This window comes from Sinocyclocheilus grahami, unplaced genomic scaffold (genome assembly GCF_001515645.1).
Source record: "Sinocyclocheilus grahami isolate Dianchi unplaced genomic scaffold, SAMN03320097.WGS_v1.1 scaffold537.1, whole genome shotgun sequence".
Lineage (NCBI taxonomy): Eukaryota > Metazoa > Chordata > Actinopteri > Cypriniformes > Cyprinidae > Sinocyclocheilus > Sinocyclocheilus grahami.
Window position 1 is genome coordinate 720,448 of NW_015505716.1, and position 17,607 is coordinate 738,054.

The 17,607-nt window shown below is 37.3% G+C and overlaps 2 protein-coding genes and 1 pseudogene across 2 annotated transcripts; 1 reads left to right on the forward strand and 2 right to left on the reverse strand.

Annotated features, from left to right (window-relative positions):
- The first annotated feature begins 2,082 nt into the window (after positions 1–2,082).
- On the forward strand, positions 2,083–12,233 carry LOC107555542 (coatomer subunit gamma-2-like). The gene is made up of 19 exons (XM_016238366.1): positions 2,083–2,224; positions 5,301–5,353; positions 5,436–5,516; positions 5,616–5,687; positions 6,446–6,525; positions 6,706–6,781; positions 6,925–7,017; positions 7,188–7,274; positions 7,354–7,511; positions 7,608–7,741; positions 7,833–7,900; positions 8,086–8,274; positions 8,435–8,530; positions 8,700–8,943; positions 10,328–10,403; positions 11,232–11,335; positions 11,439–11,564; positions 11,800–11,868; positions 11,977–12,233. Exons 1-19 carry the CDS (start codon positions 2,188–2,190, stop codon positions 12,231–12,233), a joined length of 2,100 nt encoding a protein of 699 aa, XP_016093852.1. The 5' UTR covers positions 2,083–2,187.
- A 988-nt stretch (positions 12,234–13,221) lies between these two features.
- LOC107555543 (mesoderm-specific transcript protein-like) lies at positions 13,222–15,224 on the reverse strand. Its single transcript, XM_016238367.1, has 5 exons — positions 15,005–15,224; positions 14,578–14,764; positions 14,002–14,081; positions 13,800–13,877; positions 13,222–13,317 (listed from the first exon to the last, which is right to left on the reverse strand). Exons 1-5 carry the CDS (start codon positions 15,098–15,100, stop codon positions 13,222–13,224), a joined length of 537 nt encoding a protein of 178 aa, XP_016093853.1. The 5' UTR covers positions 15,101–15,224.
- A 469-nt stretch (positions 15,225–15,693) lies between these two features.
- On the reverse strand, positions 15,694–16,348 carry LOC107555544 (mesoderm-specific transcript homolog protein pseudogene; annotated as a pseudogene).
- Between the last annotated feature and the right edge of the window lie 1,259 nt (positions 16,349–17,607).

Here is a 17,607-nt window from a genome sequence, read left to right on the forward strand (position 1 = left end):
ATACCCGCGTCCAAATACAGATACTTGAGCCAGACGCAGCTCAGGAGTAAACTGTACCGTAAAAGTGCGAAGAGCGACCGACGCAGCCAGGTCACTCTTTCCCTCGATGTCCCCACCAACATAATGAACATCCTCTTCAACATTGCCAAAGCCAAGAACCTGCGCGCAAAGGCGGACGACAACGCGCGCTTGCTGGCGCAGATTGGAAAGAGAAAATGAATTCCAATTTATGTCACTAACTTGACTTTAACAGATATTTTTTGTTACCAACTGAGGCATGTTATCTCTAATTTAATAATGTAATAAAATATTTTTTTCAGTTGCATAACAAGCAATACTGAAAATGAATGGAACGTATTAACAAGTGATATTTGGGTTTTGATTTATTACCCACTAAACGCATACTGGTTTGATCTTGTTAGGAGGCTTGTCATGTTTGTCAGATTGAATGCTGTTTTACAGGAAATTATTTAAAATTGGCTCATTACCATAGTGAGACTCATGGCAATTGAAAACAAAAGTGTTTGGTTCATTTCTAAACTCAAGCTTTAAAGAGCCATAACGATTGGAGTAGGCTATGTCTCGGAGGGAAGTAGCCTACGACATCTTTTTTCCTTCCTCTCTCCCTTTTCATAAATACAATTTGTCTGTTCATCTCAGATAAAAGTTGACCTGATTAGTATTAAAAATCTCTCCACTATAAGATACACGACTGTAAAGCCGATCTGTAAAGTTCTTAGAACTCTGCGTTGATAAAACCGACAGTTGAATATTTTTGTACTGAAAATAATGATTTTATCGTTTAACCCTTGTATGGTGTTCTGGTCTGTGGGACCCGTTTTCACTTGTTATCAAAAGAAAAATGATACTATTAATTATTTTTTCAAACTCAGACTCATTGGCCTTGGCTCATTTTCTGTGAAGAACATATATCAAAACACATTTTCAATGACCACTCACTGTACACCCCCCCTACACATTTATATTACATACAGGATGTTCGGGTCCAGACCCGGGGGTAATAAAAGAGTGGACATTTTAGGTCATGTGTACCTTTATTCTGTCCTATTGTCTGGGCCTGCTATTAGTGTGTGTGTGTGTGTGCATGTTTATGTGGTTTATGAGGACACAGATTTAGTATAAAAACCATTACGCCTATGGAGAGTCCCCATAAACCATAAAAACAAACCTGTGTGTGTGTGTGTGTGTGTGTGAGTGTAAGTGTGAGTTTTGTGTTTCTGCCCCTGCCATTCCCGCACAAGGTTGTAGCACTTTAATTCATAAATGTGATCTAACAAAGGGCCAATTTTGACCATATATGCTGTTCATATTGCTTGTAATTGGGATGAAGTAAACATCTGTTGAGTATTTTAACATATATATTTTGATTGTGTTGAATTAAAAACCCCAAACTGCAGCGGGTCCACGAGACCAGAACAAAAATATGAACACCACACAAGGGTTAATAAATAAATAAATGCAAACGAAGCGTCCATTTGAAGGTAATTATTTCGAGGGAGAATTTAATTGTATTACGCCTCTTAAGATAAGAATCTACAGATATATAAACACATCACTCCTTTCCCTTTTCACAACTACATTCTAGACAGACGAGTCAATGCAATAATTATAGAGAAGTACCATTGTTTATGCTGCTAGCAAATAGTTATGAATAATACATATTTGATCACTTTTTTTCAGATAGAATCTACGTTTTGGTGAAGACTGAACCAAATTTGTAGGAGGGTTATACCGAATCATATAGGCTATGCTATGGCATCGACACCCACTGTTCAACGTTTGGTCTCTCAGAACAAATATTAAAATAAATATTATAGCCTACCTATATAGATAATTCTAAATCATTTATTGTTATATTAGAAATACATTACAAATGCATATTATAATTCGCAAATACGTAGAATTTAAAAGTTGTATATTAAATATATATGTAAATATATATATGTGGCCTATTTATTTATTTATCGTTTGGAGCGTATAGAAACAAAAAATCAACATCATCGTCATTCCGACTGTTAAGCACAGACTTTTATTTTGAAGCATGATCCTGGTGGGCGCCATGTTCCCCTGCGCCAGCTCTCAACATACGTCACACTAGTTGACGTGGAGGAGAGGAGCGTGAAGGAGTGAGATCATCTCGTTTACTGCTCTCAAACATTCCTCACAATGATCAAGAAATTTGACAAGAAGGACGAGGAGTCTGGTAAGATCAATATTAAGTACGTGCAGACACGTTATAGAATCAGCAGTTTATAAATAACATTTCAGTGGCCGAAATGATGTCGGCTGTGTTGCAAAGGAAGAGCGTCTGCAGGCCACAGCACAACATCTGTAATTGGAATTGGAAATATAAGTTATTTAACACTTAAAATGAATGTGCATGTTCCAGTTTTATACTTAATTCTGTCTAAGAGCCACGGTTTAACCAGTAGTAACTGTGATTTTGCAGTATCCTGTAGTATGTTTATTTAATCTTTAGGAAGCTAATGTGCTAGCAGTTCCCTTTATTAATGTACAATACAAATGTCAACAATGAAAATCCTATATTTGCTTCGTGGATAAGCTTTGTATTTTAGACATTTAAAGGCAATTTCCTATTGAGGTTGATTTAATTTGGATAAATGACTGCAAAGGGGCTACATAGATGCTATTCTCTTCTGGCTATTAGTGTGTGTGTGTGTGTGCATGTTTATGTGGTTTATGAGGACACAGATTTAGTATAAAAACCATTACGCCTATGGAGAGTCCCCATAAACCATAAAAACAAACCTGTGTGTGTGTGTGTGTGTGTGTGAGTGTAAGTGTGAGTTTTGTGTTTCTGCCCCTGCCATTCCCGCACAAGGTTGTAGCACTTTAATTCATAAATATGATCTAACAAAGGGCCAATTTTGACCATATATGCTGTTCATATTGCTTGTAATTGGGATGAAGTAAACATCTGTTGAGTATTTTAACATATATATTTTGATTGTGTTGAATTAAAAACCCCAAACTGCAGCGGGTCCACGAGACCAGAACAAAAATATGAACACCACACAAGGGTTAATAAATAAATAAATGCAAACGAAGCGTCCATTTGAAGGTAATTATTTCGAGGGAGAATTTAATTGTATTACGCCTCTTAAGATAAGAATCTACAGATATATAAACACATCACTCCTTTCCCTTTTCACAACTACATTCTAGACAGACGAGTCAATGCAATAATTATAGAGAAGTACCATTGTTTATGCTGCTAGCAAATAGTTATGAATAATACATATTTGATCACTTTTTTTCAGATAGAATCTACGTTTTGGTGAAGACTGAACCAAATTTGTAGGAGGGTTATACCGAATCATATAGGCTATGCTATGGCATCGACACCCACTGTTCAACGTTTGGTCTCTCAGAACAAATATTAAAATAAATATTATAGCCTACCTATATAGATAATTCTAAATCATTTATTGTTATATTAGAAATACATTACAAATGCATATTATAATTCGCAAATACGTAGAATTTAAAAGTTGTATATTAAATATATATGTAAATATATATATGTGGCCTATTTATTTATTTATCGTTTGGAGCGTATAGAAACAAAAAATCAACATCATCGTCATTCCGACTGTTAAGCACAGACTTTTATTTTGAAGCATGATCCTGGTGGGCGCCATGTTCCCCTGCGCCAGCTCTCAACATACGTCACACTAGTTGACGTGGAGGAGAGGAGCGTGAAGGAGTGAGATCATCTCGTTTACTGCTCTCAAACATTCCTCACAATGATCAAGAAATTTGACAAGAAGGACGAGGAGTCTGGTAAGATCAATATTAAGTACGTGCAGACACGTTATAGAATCAGCAGTTTATAAATAACATTTCAGTGGCCGAAATGATGTCGGCTGTGTTGCAAAGGAAGAGCGTCTGCAGGCCACAGCACAACATCTGTAATTGGAATTGGAAATATAAGTTATTTAACACTTAAAATGAATGTGCATGTTCCAGTTTTATACTTAATTCTGTCTAAGAGCCACGGTTTAACCAGTAGTAACTGTGATTTTGCAGTATCCTGTAGTATGTTTATTTAATCTTTAGGAAGCTAATGTGCTAGCAGTTCCCTTTATTAATGTACAATACAAATGTCAACAATGAAAATCCTATATTTGCTTCGTGGATAAGCTTTGTATTTTAGACATTTAAAGGCAATTTCCTATTGAGGTTGATTTAATTTGGATAAATGACTGCAAAGGGGCTACATAGATGCTATTCTCTTCTGTCATAACAACTTCACCTATAATGCACTTAATCTATAATCTTCCAACCGTTCAGATTGAGAAGATCTAACTCTTTGGTTTTAGTTTACTTTGCATATAGGATTTACATTTCATATGTGTGACTAATATTGCTGTTTTGAAGTGAAATCAGACGAAGAGTCACATTCAAGATGCTATTTGTCCTTTTATAACTTATTCTATGTGCACTTTTCTAAAAGAAATGGCATCTTATGATTTTATTAGGCCTGTCACGATAACAACTTTTTGTTGTGCGATATATTGCCCCAGAAATAATTGCGGTAAGCGATATTATTGTCATTTTAAAGACCATTTTATGCCACTGAATATATAATCATAATGTAACAGCATAATAATGCAAGAAGGCCAACACACTTCCAAATGACAACAAACTTTACATTTTTAAGAATATTTAGATCATGGAAATTAAGTATCAAAATATTATATACCTTAAAAATTTTTTGAATAAATGGTAAATAAACATTTTCTAACAAAAAGTGCAAAGTAACAAGTAGAAAAAAAAAGAAAAGTGCACAAAGAACTTGTATGGAGATTTTTCCATCTACAGATTTTTCCCTGACCTTCTTTTCTCTGTAAATGAAGGGTGCACGCTATTGCTGAAAAACACAATCACTACGTAGGAGTCAGATGTATGCACAAAGACACAGATCCCTAAACAAGGCCATATCTGCAGATGAAACTTTTTTTGTAGAAGCATTTTTAAAATTTGAACTAGCACCTCATGACTACACCACGTTATGTACGAGAAGCTGCAAAAGACACAAGCGCAAGTGGAATGTAAAAAAACACGGTGAAATTAATTTTTAAGTAAATATAATGGGCGATATATTGCGTCACCAAAAATTATTGAGGTCATATGCGTATATTGCGCGATAAGTCGATATATTGATTATTGCGACAGGCCTAGATTTTATATATTGTTTTTGAATGAAGACAAGACATAGATTTAGATGATTGACAGCTTTGTTTTGATGTTTTTAGGAAGTGGCTCAAACCCCTTTCAGCATCTGGAGAAGAGTGCTGTACTACAGGAGGTGAGTTTGATACATCCGAATCTTAAAATTAGGTAAAACGTCTGTTTAGTACTGTATATTACATTGCATGTTTGTTTCAAAGGCTCGGATTTTCAACGAGACACCCATCAATCCGAGAAGATGTCTGCATATCCTCACGAAGATCATCTACCTGCTCAACCAGGTGCATTATTATATGTTACTTAACAAGCAGTTTTCTACTACAGTTTCTCTTTTTTGCTCTCTATAGACTGATCCATCATTAACCTCTTTTATTATTCAGGGTGAGCACTTTGGAACCACAGAGGCCACTGAAGCTTTCTTTGCCATGACAAGGCTGTTCCAGTCTAATGATGTAAGAAACTCTACAGCCATATTAACTGTTTGTTTTAATGACAAAACCTATATCTAGAGATGGTATGGCCAATGGATGCATATTGCATAATGTGTAATATAATATTATTAATTAATGACAGCAACAAAATTATACACAATAATTTTCACACATAATTTGCCAAAGCATGCAGTAAGACAATACAAATCTGGCTGATATATCTATCTTTATTACTTCCAGGGTTATTGTTAAAAATAATAATAATTCAGAGTTTCTATTAAAGAATTATTTATTTGGAATGAAACTGAAATGAAATATATACAATTGTACATATTTAAAAATATTCTATATATTATAATGAAAATTAAAACTGTTGCTTTGGCAACAAACTGAAATAACTAAGTCAAATGACTATAAATACTAACTGGAGGGGATACAACTGAAAAAATAATACATTAACCATAGTTACAAAAAAAATAAAAATAATGACAATAACACATAAGAAAATGACTAAAAATTAAAATAAAATGGATGAAATATACAAGGAAATGAACAAATCAAAGCTAATTCAAAATATTTATAAAAACTGTAATGGTAAGTAACAATAAATGATATGAGAATAACACTAATCACTACTTACTATTTTAGTTATTCAATTGACAATGAATCATTTATTGCAGATAATGTGTGTTTCCCGCTATTAGCTGAAGTTTTGAATTTAAATTCAGAATAAGATATATTTATATGTAATAATTTCAAATTTTTGCCTCTTGTTTTAGCAAACTCTGAGAAGAATGTGCTACCTGACTATAAAGGAGATGGCCAACATCTCAGAGGATGTGATCATTGTTACAAGCAGGTGAGCAGTTCATGTTACCATAGCAGTGTACTTCTTATTTGCCGAGATATTTGCAACAATATACCTTTTCTAATATGTAAAGTATAAAAACATGTTGTTTGATGAGGAATGGAAATCTTTGCACACGCTGCCAATATTACCTTATGAAGAACGCTGATTAATGTTTTGTTTGTGTCTCAGCTTGACAAAAGACATGACTGGTAAAGAGGATGTTTACAGAGGACCGGCAATCAGAGCACTCTGCAGGATCACTGATGTGAGTCTCAACTGTTTGCAAACTCATTTATCTCTGTGTATAGGAGACTTAATTTGCTAGCAGTGAGAAACAAACTATATATAAACTGATGGGACTGATATAAATGATCCTTCCAACTGTGCTTCATCCATCTCGTCCATCAGACCACCATGCTGCAGGCGATTGAACGATACATGAAACAGGCCATCGTGGACAAAGTGCCCAGCGTCTCCAGCTCTGCTCTGGTCTCCTCACTGGTAAGATCACAACCTAGTGTTATTTTTGTAATATATATACATCTCCACCCCCATCTGTTATTATTAATTCAAACTAGTCAGTTTACCACTTAACTGTTTATTACACTGATTCCCACTCCTAACGTTATGGTTCTGGATAATGTAGCTGTGCTTGTGTATTTGTTCTTCAGCACATGGTGAAGATGAGCTTTGATGTGGTAAAACGCTGGGTCAATGAAGCTCAGGAGGCGGCTTCAAGTGACAACATCATGGTGCAGGTTAGTGAGATGTTTGCAACCATTGTCTTATGAGTTGGTGGTCTGTCCGTCTCTAATAAAATGGGATCTCTCTCCACAGTACCATGCTCTGGGTCTTCTGTACCACCTGAGGAAGAATGACCGTCTGGCTGTGACTAAGATGCTTAACAAATTCACCAAATCTGGCCTCAAATCCCCATTTGCTTACTGCATGATGATTCGCATTGCCAGTAAGCTGCTGGAGGAGACAGAAGGAGGGTACGTGTGTTGGACATCAGCTTTTCCGGGTTAATCAATGTTATGCAGTTGCGTATAATGTAAACTTACCTAGTCGGTATACATGTGGTTTAACAGGCACGATAGCCCGCTGTTTGACTTCATTGAGAGCTGCTTGAGGAATAAACATGAGATGGTAGTTTATGAAGCAGCCTCCGCCATTGTCCACATGCCCAATTGTACCGCTCGTGAGCTGGCTCCTGCTGTGTCTGGTTAGTGTTTCTTCTTTGCTTTCTTATCAACACACACAATAGAGTACACTAGATGTTCAAATTAATTTTGCCTTTCTCTCTCTTTCCATAGTTCTCCAGCTGTTTTGCAGCTCTCCCAAAGCAGCCCTGCGTTATGCAGCTGTACGGACCCTTAATAAGGTTGGTTTGAATAGGATTTCTTTTGTAACTAGTTGCAGTATCACCAGCTACCACATGGAGACACCAAAAAAATAATTATTTAGGTTTAAAGTCATGCTTTCAACAAATAGTGCAAAAACTACATTCTAAAATTCTGAAGAGGTGATATAACCACAAAAAAAAAATGTTTTCCCTTGTTCACACAGGTGGCAATGAAGCACCCGTCAGCGGTGACCGCATGCAACCTGGACCTGGAGAACCTGATCACTGACTCCAACCGCAGCATCGCCACCCTGGCCATCACCACCCTGCTGAAGACCGGCAGCGAGAGCAGTGTGGACCGCCTCATGAAGCAGATCTCTTCCTTCGTCTCTGAGATCTCAGACGAGTTCAAGGTGACTTCATGACCCAGACAGTGAATTTCAACAAAATTAGACCACAATCGCATGCTTCAGATGCATATTCAATCATGTTTCAGGAGTTAGATTAGTTTTACCTGTGATAATTTTCCTGTAAACTGTGTTTTCATAACCAAATGGTGTGTTTGTTTTCCAGGTGGTTGTGGTCCAGGCCATCAGTGCCCTGTGCCAGAAGTATCCCAGAAAGCACAGCGTGATGATGAACTTCCTTTCAAACATGTTGAGAGATGATGTAAGTTCATTCAAGGACATTCTCTGTTGTTACACTAAACCACACAACCGTATTTATACTTGATACCCTTAACAACTGGTTTACTTCTGATCTGTATTAGAATTTTTATCGCTGAAAAAGCATTGACTTTTTCTATTAGACATGTTTCATTTTTTTCCCCATTTTGTAGGGTGGCTTTGAATACAAGAGAGCCATTGTGGATTGTATCATCAGTATCATAGAGGAAAACCCAGAGAGTAAGGAAACAGGCTTGGCCCACCTGTGTGAGTTTATCGAGGATTGCGAGCACACCGTACTTGCCACTAAAATCCTCCACCTGCTGGGGAAAGAGGGCCCACGTACCCCCACCCCCTCCAAATACATCCGTTTCATCTTCAACCGTGTGGTGCTGGAGAGCGAGGCAGTGCGGGCAGGTGAGTAATCTTGCGTGACCTAGGGGTGTGCGATATATATCATCTGCAATAATATCTTAATTGTTGTTTTAACGATGTGTGATTTGACATTATCGAATATTTTGCAAAAACCTTTCAAAACACCCCTACAGAGGGCACGCATACATTACGTGAAGTCTAGACTAGTGCGCATACGCATTTAGAGTGTGTTCTTTCACTGCATGATTCAGTCTATTACAATACATTTAGAATGATCACAAATTCAAAACACAGGTACAGAAAATGTATATATTATTTATATAATTTCATATAGTTAATCAATATCAAACAAAGAGTGCCATTTTTTTCTCCAAAAATTACAATGATTACAAATGTGCTATTGATTTTTTTTTTTTTACAACAGTTCAATAAACTAAGTTAATTGAGAGACATATTAGACACCATATTTCCTGTTTTTGTGCTATTTCGATGACAAAAATAATTCCAAACAGCCACAGCTGTTTTGCGTCTCTGAGCAACATGGCGATGTTTCGTTCCTGAATGAATCAAACGTCTAAATGATTTGGTTCAAATGCAATGACTCACTTATTAACAGTGACTTTCTGCCCCCTACTGGCGGTTTTAATTCCACATTCAAAGTATCTTTTATTTAAATAATTTCGAACGTTTTGTTTAATATATCAAAATATTATTTATGCATTTGTAATTGCAGGTTAAATGCATTCATGTTCAAAGATGGATTTTGGTGATACTGATTTCATTTGCTTGGTAAAAGCCCAAATGTCTTATTATGCTAATTCACTGATTAAATGTAAGAATTTGACTCAAAAGATAATGGACACTTTTAGAAAAAAATGGCTTTATAAAGGTAAAAATGCCCATAAACTGTAAAAATCAGTTTAAACTTAATGGAAAAGATAGATTTCTATCAGTGTGACTGTGAACTGACCACCACACATATTATGAAGAATATCAAAAACTTTAGGAGTCAGCTGTCTACGGCAGTCCTTAAGATATCAGCACAATAACACACTCAGCAAAATATAGTCTAATTATCTTTATCGATAAAATCCCAGAAAATATCAAGATATAGTTTTTTTGTCAATGTCGCACACCCCTAGCGTGACCTTTGACCTATGCGTTAACCTCCTTGTAATGAGTTTAAAGACCTGCTTGTGCCATCGTAAGATTTCAGGAAGCTTGTGTTTGCAATACAGTAGTACATATGTTTTTTGAGCGTCACACACGTGTCCCAATAATTAACTGCAGTCCGACTGCAAGTAGTTGTAAATTTAAGCAGGGCTGATAATCTGTAATTAATCTGATTCCAGAGACTAAACTGAGCAGCTTTAGGACATTTAAGCATTCTTCTGCTATGACTCTCCTCTCACGTTTTTCTTCAAAGCTGCTGTAAGTGCACTGGCCAAGTTTGGAGCTCAAAACGATGACCTGCTGCCAAGCGTTTTGGTTCTGATGAAGAGGTAGGCCTTCAGCAGCAGGAGGTTTGTGTGTGTGTGTGTGTGTGTCGGGGGGGGGGGGGGGGGTTTTTTTTTGTGTTTTAAAAAAACAAACAAACTGCAAAGTATGAAGCCCCGCATATGTCATATGGGGGTGTGTGGGGGGGGGGGGGGGGGGGGGGGGGGGGGGATTATATTGGTAATTTGAGTATTAGAGTAAGAAAATGAACAAAGAAATTTGTGTTTGGAAATGAATGTGAATGTTTGTTAAAATAAAAAAAAAGAGAGAAAGTATTTATGTGATTGGATTAAAAACGATGCAAAACTGAAAGTAGTATTATTTTTGTACTAAAAAGAGAAAATCCTCTTATTTAATTAGATTAAAATACGATGCAAAATGAAAAATAAAATAGTAAATAGAAACTCCCCAACTATTTTATTAACGATGCAAAACTGAAAATAATGTTTCTCTCTCTCTCTCTCTCTCTCTCTCTCTATATATATATATATATATATGTATACTAAAAAGAGATTTTAAAATGTATTTAAATAATTGATTTGATTGGATTAAAAACAATTATGCATAGAGAGTAAAAAAAAAAAAAACTTTTTTTCCCAAAAAGTGAAAATTCTTGTTTATTTGGTTAGATTAAATTGGTTTCAAATATGGAAAATAAAATAGTATATATTTTATTTTTTTAAGTTACCTTTTATAATTTTTTTAAAACCACTTTTCTATTAAAATATCTAATATCTACCAGAATGTATGCATATTGTCATAATAATGTTGCTTATTGCCCATTTCTAGAGGGAAATGTTTTAAGGTGCTAATTTACTGTGTGTGCCTGACAGGTGTATGATGGACAGTGATGATGAGGTGAGAGACAGAGCCACATTCTACATGAATGTCCTTCAGCAAAAGCAGAAGGCCTTAAATGCCGCTTACATCTTTAATGGTGAGGGTTTGTGTTTAAGTGTTGGTTTCTTGTATCTGATATTGTATTTAATCTGATTTAGCTGATGTGAGTGAACAAAGGTTGTTGAATGGTTTGTTTGCAGGTCTGTCCGTATCTGTTCCCGGACTGGAGAAATCCCTTCACCAGTACACACTGGAGCCCTCTGAGAAACCATTTGACATGAAGACCGTTCCCTTGGCCACCGCACCCATCACCGAACAGAAAACAGGTGTGAACCTGAGCTTCAGCAGGCCAATAACTTCATTGCTCATCATAATCTATTGCAGAATAGTTTCATAATAACATATGCTCAAAAATTTTTTTAATTTACATTCTACCATTGTTTGGCCTCTAATTTGGATGCTAATCATCTTATGTCTTATCTTGGTTTGGTGTAAATCGCAGAGCTTAACCAAAACTGCTCAAATTGCACAAGTTCACTTCATTTTTCTCTTTCATGCCAGAAATCACACCTGTGGCAACAAGCAAACTACCTGAAAAGCTTGCACCTTCCCGCCAAGACATTTACCAAGGTGAGAAGATTAGCTAATTAGCAAAACAATGCATGTGGGCACTGTTAAACTAGAGTCTGAAGTAAACTGTGCCACATTTCAACTAGTCCCCTTATTTTTCTCCATCAGAGCAACTTGCAGCCATCCCAGAATTCCAGGGCCTGGGTCTCCTGTTCAAGTCGTCCGAGCCGGTTCAGTTAACAGAAGCAGAGACGGAGTATGTGGTGCGCTGTATCAAACACACTTTCGCAAATCACATGATCTTCCAGTTCGACTGCACCAACACGCTAAATGACCAGCTGCTGCAGCGGGTTTTGGTCCAGATGGAGCCGTCTTTTTTTCTACACAAAACCGGAGACAATTCATACAAAGATCTTTTTATTTGAATAAAAGCATTCATGCTTAGAACACAAACATATTTACAAGTTTGCGTTGCATTGTATTTGAGCAAACTCTTATTGACTGTTGTAATGACTTTGGTGCAATACTTTCAGTTTCATGCATTTAAACACATGACTGACATTTCACATACTCTGCGGTTTGGTAATAAACAGATTGCAATATTTTCTAATGACTTATTTGAGGCAATATTCCTCTCATTACTCATCTCAGAATGAGTTGATAAAGCTGAGGTAGGCATTAAAGAAGCCTGTGGGATCCTCCAGCTGTGGATAATGACTCACATGCTCATCTAGAACTGATAGTGTGGATCTCTGCACTAGTTTCCTGTAAATGAGGAAAAGAGACCAGGAAAAGTGGTTAAAATATTTCCAGTGTTCTAGTTTCCAGATTATCTACAGCAATAGCTTGTTCTGTCTTTGCCACATCTTAGCTGTGTCATCTTTATTTATATGATTAGTTCCAACTTGAAATCACCAGTTTTACTTATAAAGGACAAACCCTTTTAAAGGCACAGGTAGTGCAGTGCTTCCCAACCCTGCTCCCAACAGTGGACATTTTTAAACTCTTCCTAATCAAACACACCTGATTCAAATCATCAGTTCGTTAGTAGAGACTCCAAGACCTTGGGGGTTAGGAGAGGTAGTGGGTAATTACTGTGCTTTTAACTCAAAAGGATTCAGTTCATGAGGAGCTAGATTAGAGTCTTGAGTTCATTTAAAATTTTATATAAAACGAAGCACTCCATTCAAAACTAATCCACAATACTCAAACTGTTTCAGTGGCTCAGGAGATAAAGTGTTGTGTTTTTATCTCGGAGACTTTAAATTGCTGTCAGTACATACAAGAAACCATCCCAGACTGCCACACTTAACATGAAAGCCGTGATGGTGCAGTGGCTAAACATGTCGATTGTGGACAAGGCTGCAATGGAGGCTTGGGTTCAAATTCCACCTCAGTGTGTCGGGATCAAAATCAACCAACAAAAAGACTCTGAGGAAATGTCAATGATATGAGGTGTGAAGATTCCACCACACTGGCCTGCTCGAAGATGGAGTAACGGTGCAGTCGCTGGATTTTGTTAAGTAGAATTAATTACTCAAATTACGGATAATAAAAAACATTATTATATAAAAAACAGTAGTTGTGACCAGAGCCGATCCTGTACGGGGTGTACGAGAAATTAATGAATGAAACGCATTTGTCCGTGTTTCACTCAGTCTCAAATCGCGCTCACGGAAAGTGCTTGAGAAACAGTGTCTCTTCCATGGCTCGGTATGCTTTCCACTCTTTTTTTTTTGTCTCGAGCAAGAGACTGTATGACATTGACGTTACACGATTTAACTGATTTTTATGTAGAAAGGGCGACAGCGAACCTTTTTTTCATAACCTTTCGGTTTTCATAACCACTGGCCAAATTAAAAAACGAAACTAAAATTAAATCATCTTTGAGAGCAAGGGGGCCCCCTGGTGTTTCGGGGGCCCTACGCAGCTTGCGTACTTTGCATATAGGGAGGATCGGCTCTGGTTGTGACTCATGTCTTTTATCTCACCGGTTTGTCTGAAAAACCAAAGCCAAGGAAGTCGAGGGCGATGACTCTGTTAAAACGTTGAGTCAGAGAATCCCAGATCTTCAAAACAACAGAATGAGATTCAAGAAACACCACAGAGTCCAGTCACTGTCTGTAAATTGCTCTCAGTTTATTGCTGTTTTATTTAACTGTTAATGCAGTTTTACACCACAAAACGACTTACCTTATACCAGTCATAGCTTGAAGTAGGAAAACCATGAAGCAGCAAGAGGACATCGGAGCTTCCCACGACACCTACTGACTCTATTGACAAACGGAATACAGTATATTATTATATCATATATATATGTGTGTGTGTGTGTGTGTGTGTGTGTGTGACCCTGGACCTAAAAAACAGCCTTAAGTAGCACGGGTATATTTGTAGCAATAGCCATTGTATGGGTCAAAATTATTGATTTTTCTTTCATGCCAAAAATCATTAGGATATTAAGTAAAGATCATGTGATCATGTGATATTTTGTAAATTTCCTACCGTAAATATATCAAATCTTAATTTTTGATTAGTAATATGCAATGCTAAGAACTTCATTTTGTGCACCCTCAAATTCTACATTTTCAAATATTTGTATCTCAGCCAAATATTGTCCTATCCTAACAAACCATAAAACAATGCAAAATTTATTTATTCAGAAATTGAAAAAGAAAATTGATCCTTATGACGGGTTTTGTGGTGCGTGTATATATACGGGATGGAAATGAGAAAGATAGTCAATCTGTAAACAACGCTTTTGTTATATACCTTTATAGAAGATGTTATTGCCTCTGAATGTGAAGAAGTGACCGGAAGAGTGCCAGGTGTTGAGCGCAGGTGAGAGCTGTGGCGGAGGGATATGCAGATACACGGCGAGCAGAGGAATGCACAACAGACCCACGTGAAGCCACCACTCCCTGCTGACACGACGGGCATATCCGCACTCACTTTCATTCTGCAGCAGACAAGGTAGGTTTAAATTGTATTGTAATAACATAGTAAATTGGTATTTTCATTGCTGGAGAGAGAGAGGTAGAGAAGAGCGCTTGTCAAAGGAAGTACAACATCATAACGCGAATTAAACTGGCAGGGCAGCCTTGCTATGATAGTAAAATTCAAACTGTAAGCAAAATAACAACTGCCATATAATGCGTGCTGGTCAAGAGAAACGCACTTAATGCGTAAAGTTACTTACAGGTGAGTCGTCGGACATTCTCGGTTCCTGCGCTTTATCACAGCGTGTGTCGGTTGTTTTCGCGGATGGGCTGAAATATGTGCTGTTGAGTGACATTAAGAGTCTGTCACTGAGCTGTCATCTGCACAATCCGTACTTGCATGGCCTTAAAACGTTCTGTTGCGACTGTTATCGAGCGTCGTGTTGCCAAGGATCCAAAGGTCTAGGGCTTAAAGTAATGCTCGCTTACGCCCCTAGTGGAGCGGATGGTAAACAGCAATAATATCTACCAGAGGAACCGTGTTTGTTTGACCGCTGCATCCAAAACGTCTAGCTTGCTGAAACATTCGTATACTCAAGCGAAAGTCCATATATATTCATTTAAATGTAGGGCACATTAGGATATTAAGTAAAGATCATGTTCCATGAAGATATTTTGTAAATTTCCTACCGTAAATATATCAAATCTTAATTTTTGATTAGTAATATGCAATGCTAAGAACTTCATTTTGTGCACCCTCAAATTCTACATTTTCAAATATTTGTATCTCAGCCAAATATTGTCCTATCCTAACAAACCATAAAACAATGCAAAATTTATTTATTCAGAAATTGAAAAAGAAAATTGATCCTTATGACGGGTTTTGTGGTGCGTGTATATATACGGGATGGAAATGAGAAAGATAGTCAATCTGTAAACAACGCTTTTGTTATATACCTTTATAGAAGATGTTATTGCCTCTGAATGTGAAGAAGTGACCGGAAGAGTGCCAGGTGTTGAGCGCAGGTGAGAGCTGTGGCGGAGGGATATGCAGATACACGGCGAGCAGAGGAATGCACAACAGACCCACGTGAAGCCACCACTCCCTGCTGACACGACGGGCATATCCGCACTCACTTTCATTCTGCAGCAGACAAGGTAGGTTTAAATTGTATTGTAATAACATAGTAAATTGGTATTTTCATTGCTGGAGAGAGAGAGGTAGAGAAGAGCGCTTGTCAAAGGAAGTACAACATCATAACGCGAATTAAACTGGCAGGGCAGCCTTGCTATGATAGTAAAATTCAAACTGTAAGCAAAATAACAACTGCCATATAATGCGTGCTGGTCAAGAGAAACGCACTTAATGCGTAAAGTTACTTACAGGTGAGTCGTCGGACATTCTCGGTTCCTGCGCTTTATCACAGCGTGTGTCGGTTGTTTTCGCGGATGGGCTGAAATATGTGCTGTTGAGTGACATTAAGAGTCTGTCACTGAGCTGTCATCTGCACAATCCGTACTTGCATGGCCTTAAAACGTTCTGTTGCGACTGTTATCGAGCGTCGTGTTGCCAAGGATCCAAAGGTCTAGGGCTTAAAGTAATGCTCGCTTACGCCCCTAGTGGAGCGGATGGTAAACAGCAATAATATCTACCAGAGGAACCGTGTTTGTTTGACCGCTGCATCCAAAACGTCTAGCTTGCTGAAACATTCGTATACTCAAGCGAAAGTCCATATATATTCATTTAAATGTAGGGCAAGTGAAAAAAAACCCTTTTTGGTCAGTAAGTTTATCACAGTAAGTTACGTGAAACGCCAAACTCGATCTGGACAGTGGCATGTGTGAGAGGACATATATTTCACTTTTTAGAGTTTTTTAATATCAAGCTATTATTTTTAATATAAATTATTCTTATTCTTATTAATTAATTTATTTTAGCCGAGCAGATCAACATGGAATCTACCAGGGGGCGGTTTCATAAAACAACGTTACCAAACAAGCCAGGCTTATTTCAGCTATTCTGACTAATTTAGTCATACTAACTGAAAAAAAAACCCTGGCTTATTTGATAAACTTGTTTTATGAAACAGGCCCCAGGTCTACTTGAGATCACAGTTCTCAGCTAATGGGGGCAATACAATATAATACCTGATGTGTTGTCATAAACACAAATAGTATGGGACAAAACTCTTCCAAAACTCTTTGAATGGTTTGTTTATGAGTGAGGTAGCCTAGATGTTTATGTTTTTAAAATGATTTTTAAAACATTATTCACAGTTGTTTTTGTCTTGTTGTGTTGGTGTTTGCAGATTCAGTCAGCAGTTATAGTAAAGCTTGGTTGGATGTTTGTAATCCATGACAGAAGGATTAAGATTATTAAAGCCTGTATCAAAATGACTTCTGATATTCGGTAAGACATGCTCCTGGATCAAATTGTTTTGTTGGAGAAAAAAAAAAAAAATTTTTGTTTGGACATTTTGGCCTTTCTGAAACGCGGAAATGTTACGCCTCTACCATACTGTGATGCCGTGTCCGGCCGGAGCGACGAGACAAAAACATTCAAACCCATTATAAACGAGGCATTTGTTGCATCCAGTGGGAACATAATTACGGATAATAATGACTTATACTGTCTTTTTACGCGTTGCATAGCAATGCAATGCAAATGCATGTCTGCATTTGTGATTGGAGAAATGACAAACAACAAGCGCTACTCTACATTGCTCAAAACTCGTGTTTGAATCGTCAGTGGCAAATTCTTTAAATATAAAAAACTTACTTACAGTCTGTGAGTCAGAACAGCCGGCATTGTAGTCTACTCTACCAGATCAGGAAACAGTCCTCCATATAATGTGCTGCACAC

What these genes read in the sequence shown, in the direction of transcription:
- LOC107555542 (XM_016238366.1), top strand. Translation starts at nt 2,188, where the DNA reads ATGATCAAGAAATTTGACAAGAAGGACGAGGAGTCTG. An exon ending in CACTCTGCAGGATCACTGAT is followed by an intron (nt 6,782 to 6,924) that starts GTGAGTCTCAAC and finishes CTCGTCCATCAG; the next exon opens with ACCACCATGCTGCAGGCGAT. An exon ending in CTGCTCTGGTCTCCTCACTG is followed by an intron (nt 7,018 to 7,187) that starts GTAAGATCACAA and finishes TTTGTTCTTCAG; the next exon opens with CACATGGTGAAGATGAGCTT.
- LOC107555543 (XM_016238367.1), bottom strand. Translation starts at nt 15,100, where the DNA reads ATGTCACTCAACAGCACATATTTCAGCCCATCCGCGAAAACAACCGAC. An exon ending in GAATGTCCGACGACTCACCT is followed by an intron (nt 14,765 to 15,004) that starts GTAAGTAACTTT and finishes TGTCTGCTGCAG; the next exon opens with AATGAAAGTGAGTGCGGATA. An exon ending in TTGGTTTTTCAGACAAACCG is followed by an intron (nt 13,318 to 13,799) that starts GTGAGATAAAAG and finishes AACAAAATCCAG; the next exon opens with CGACTGCACCGTTACTCCAT.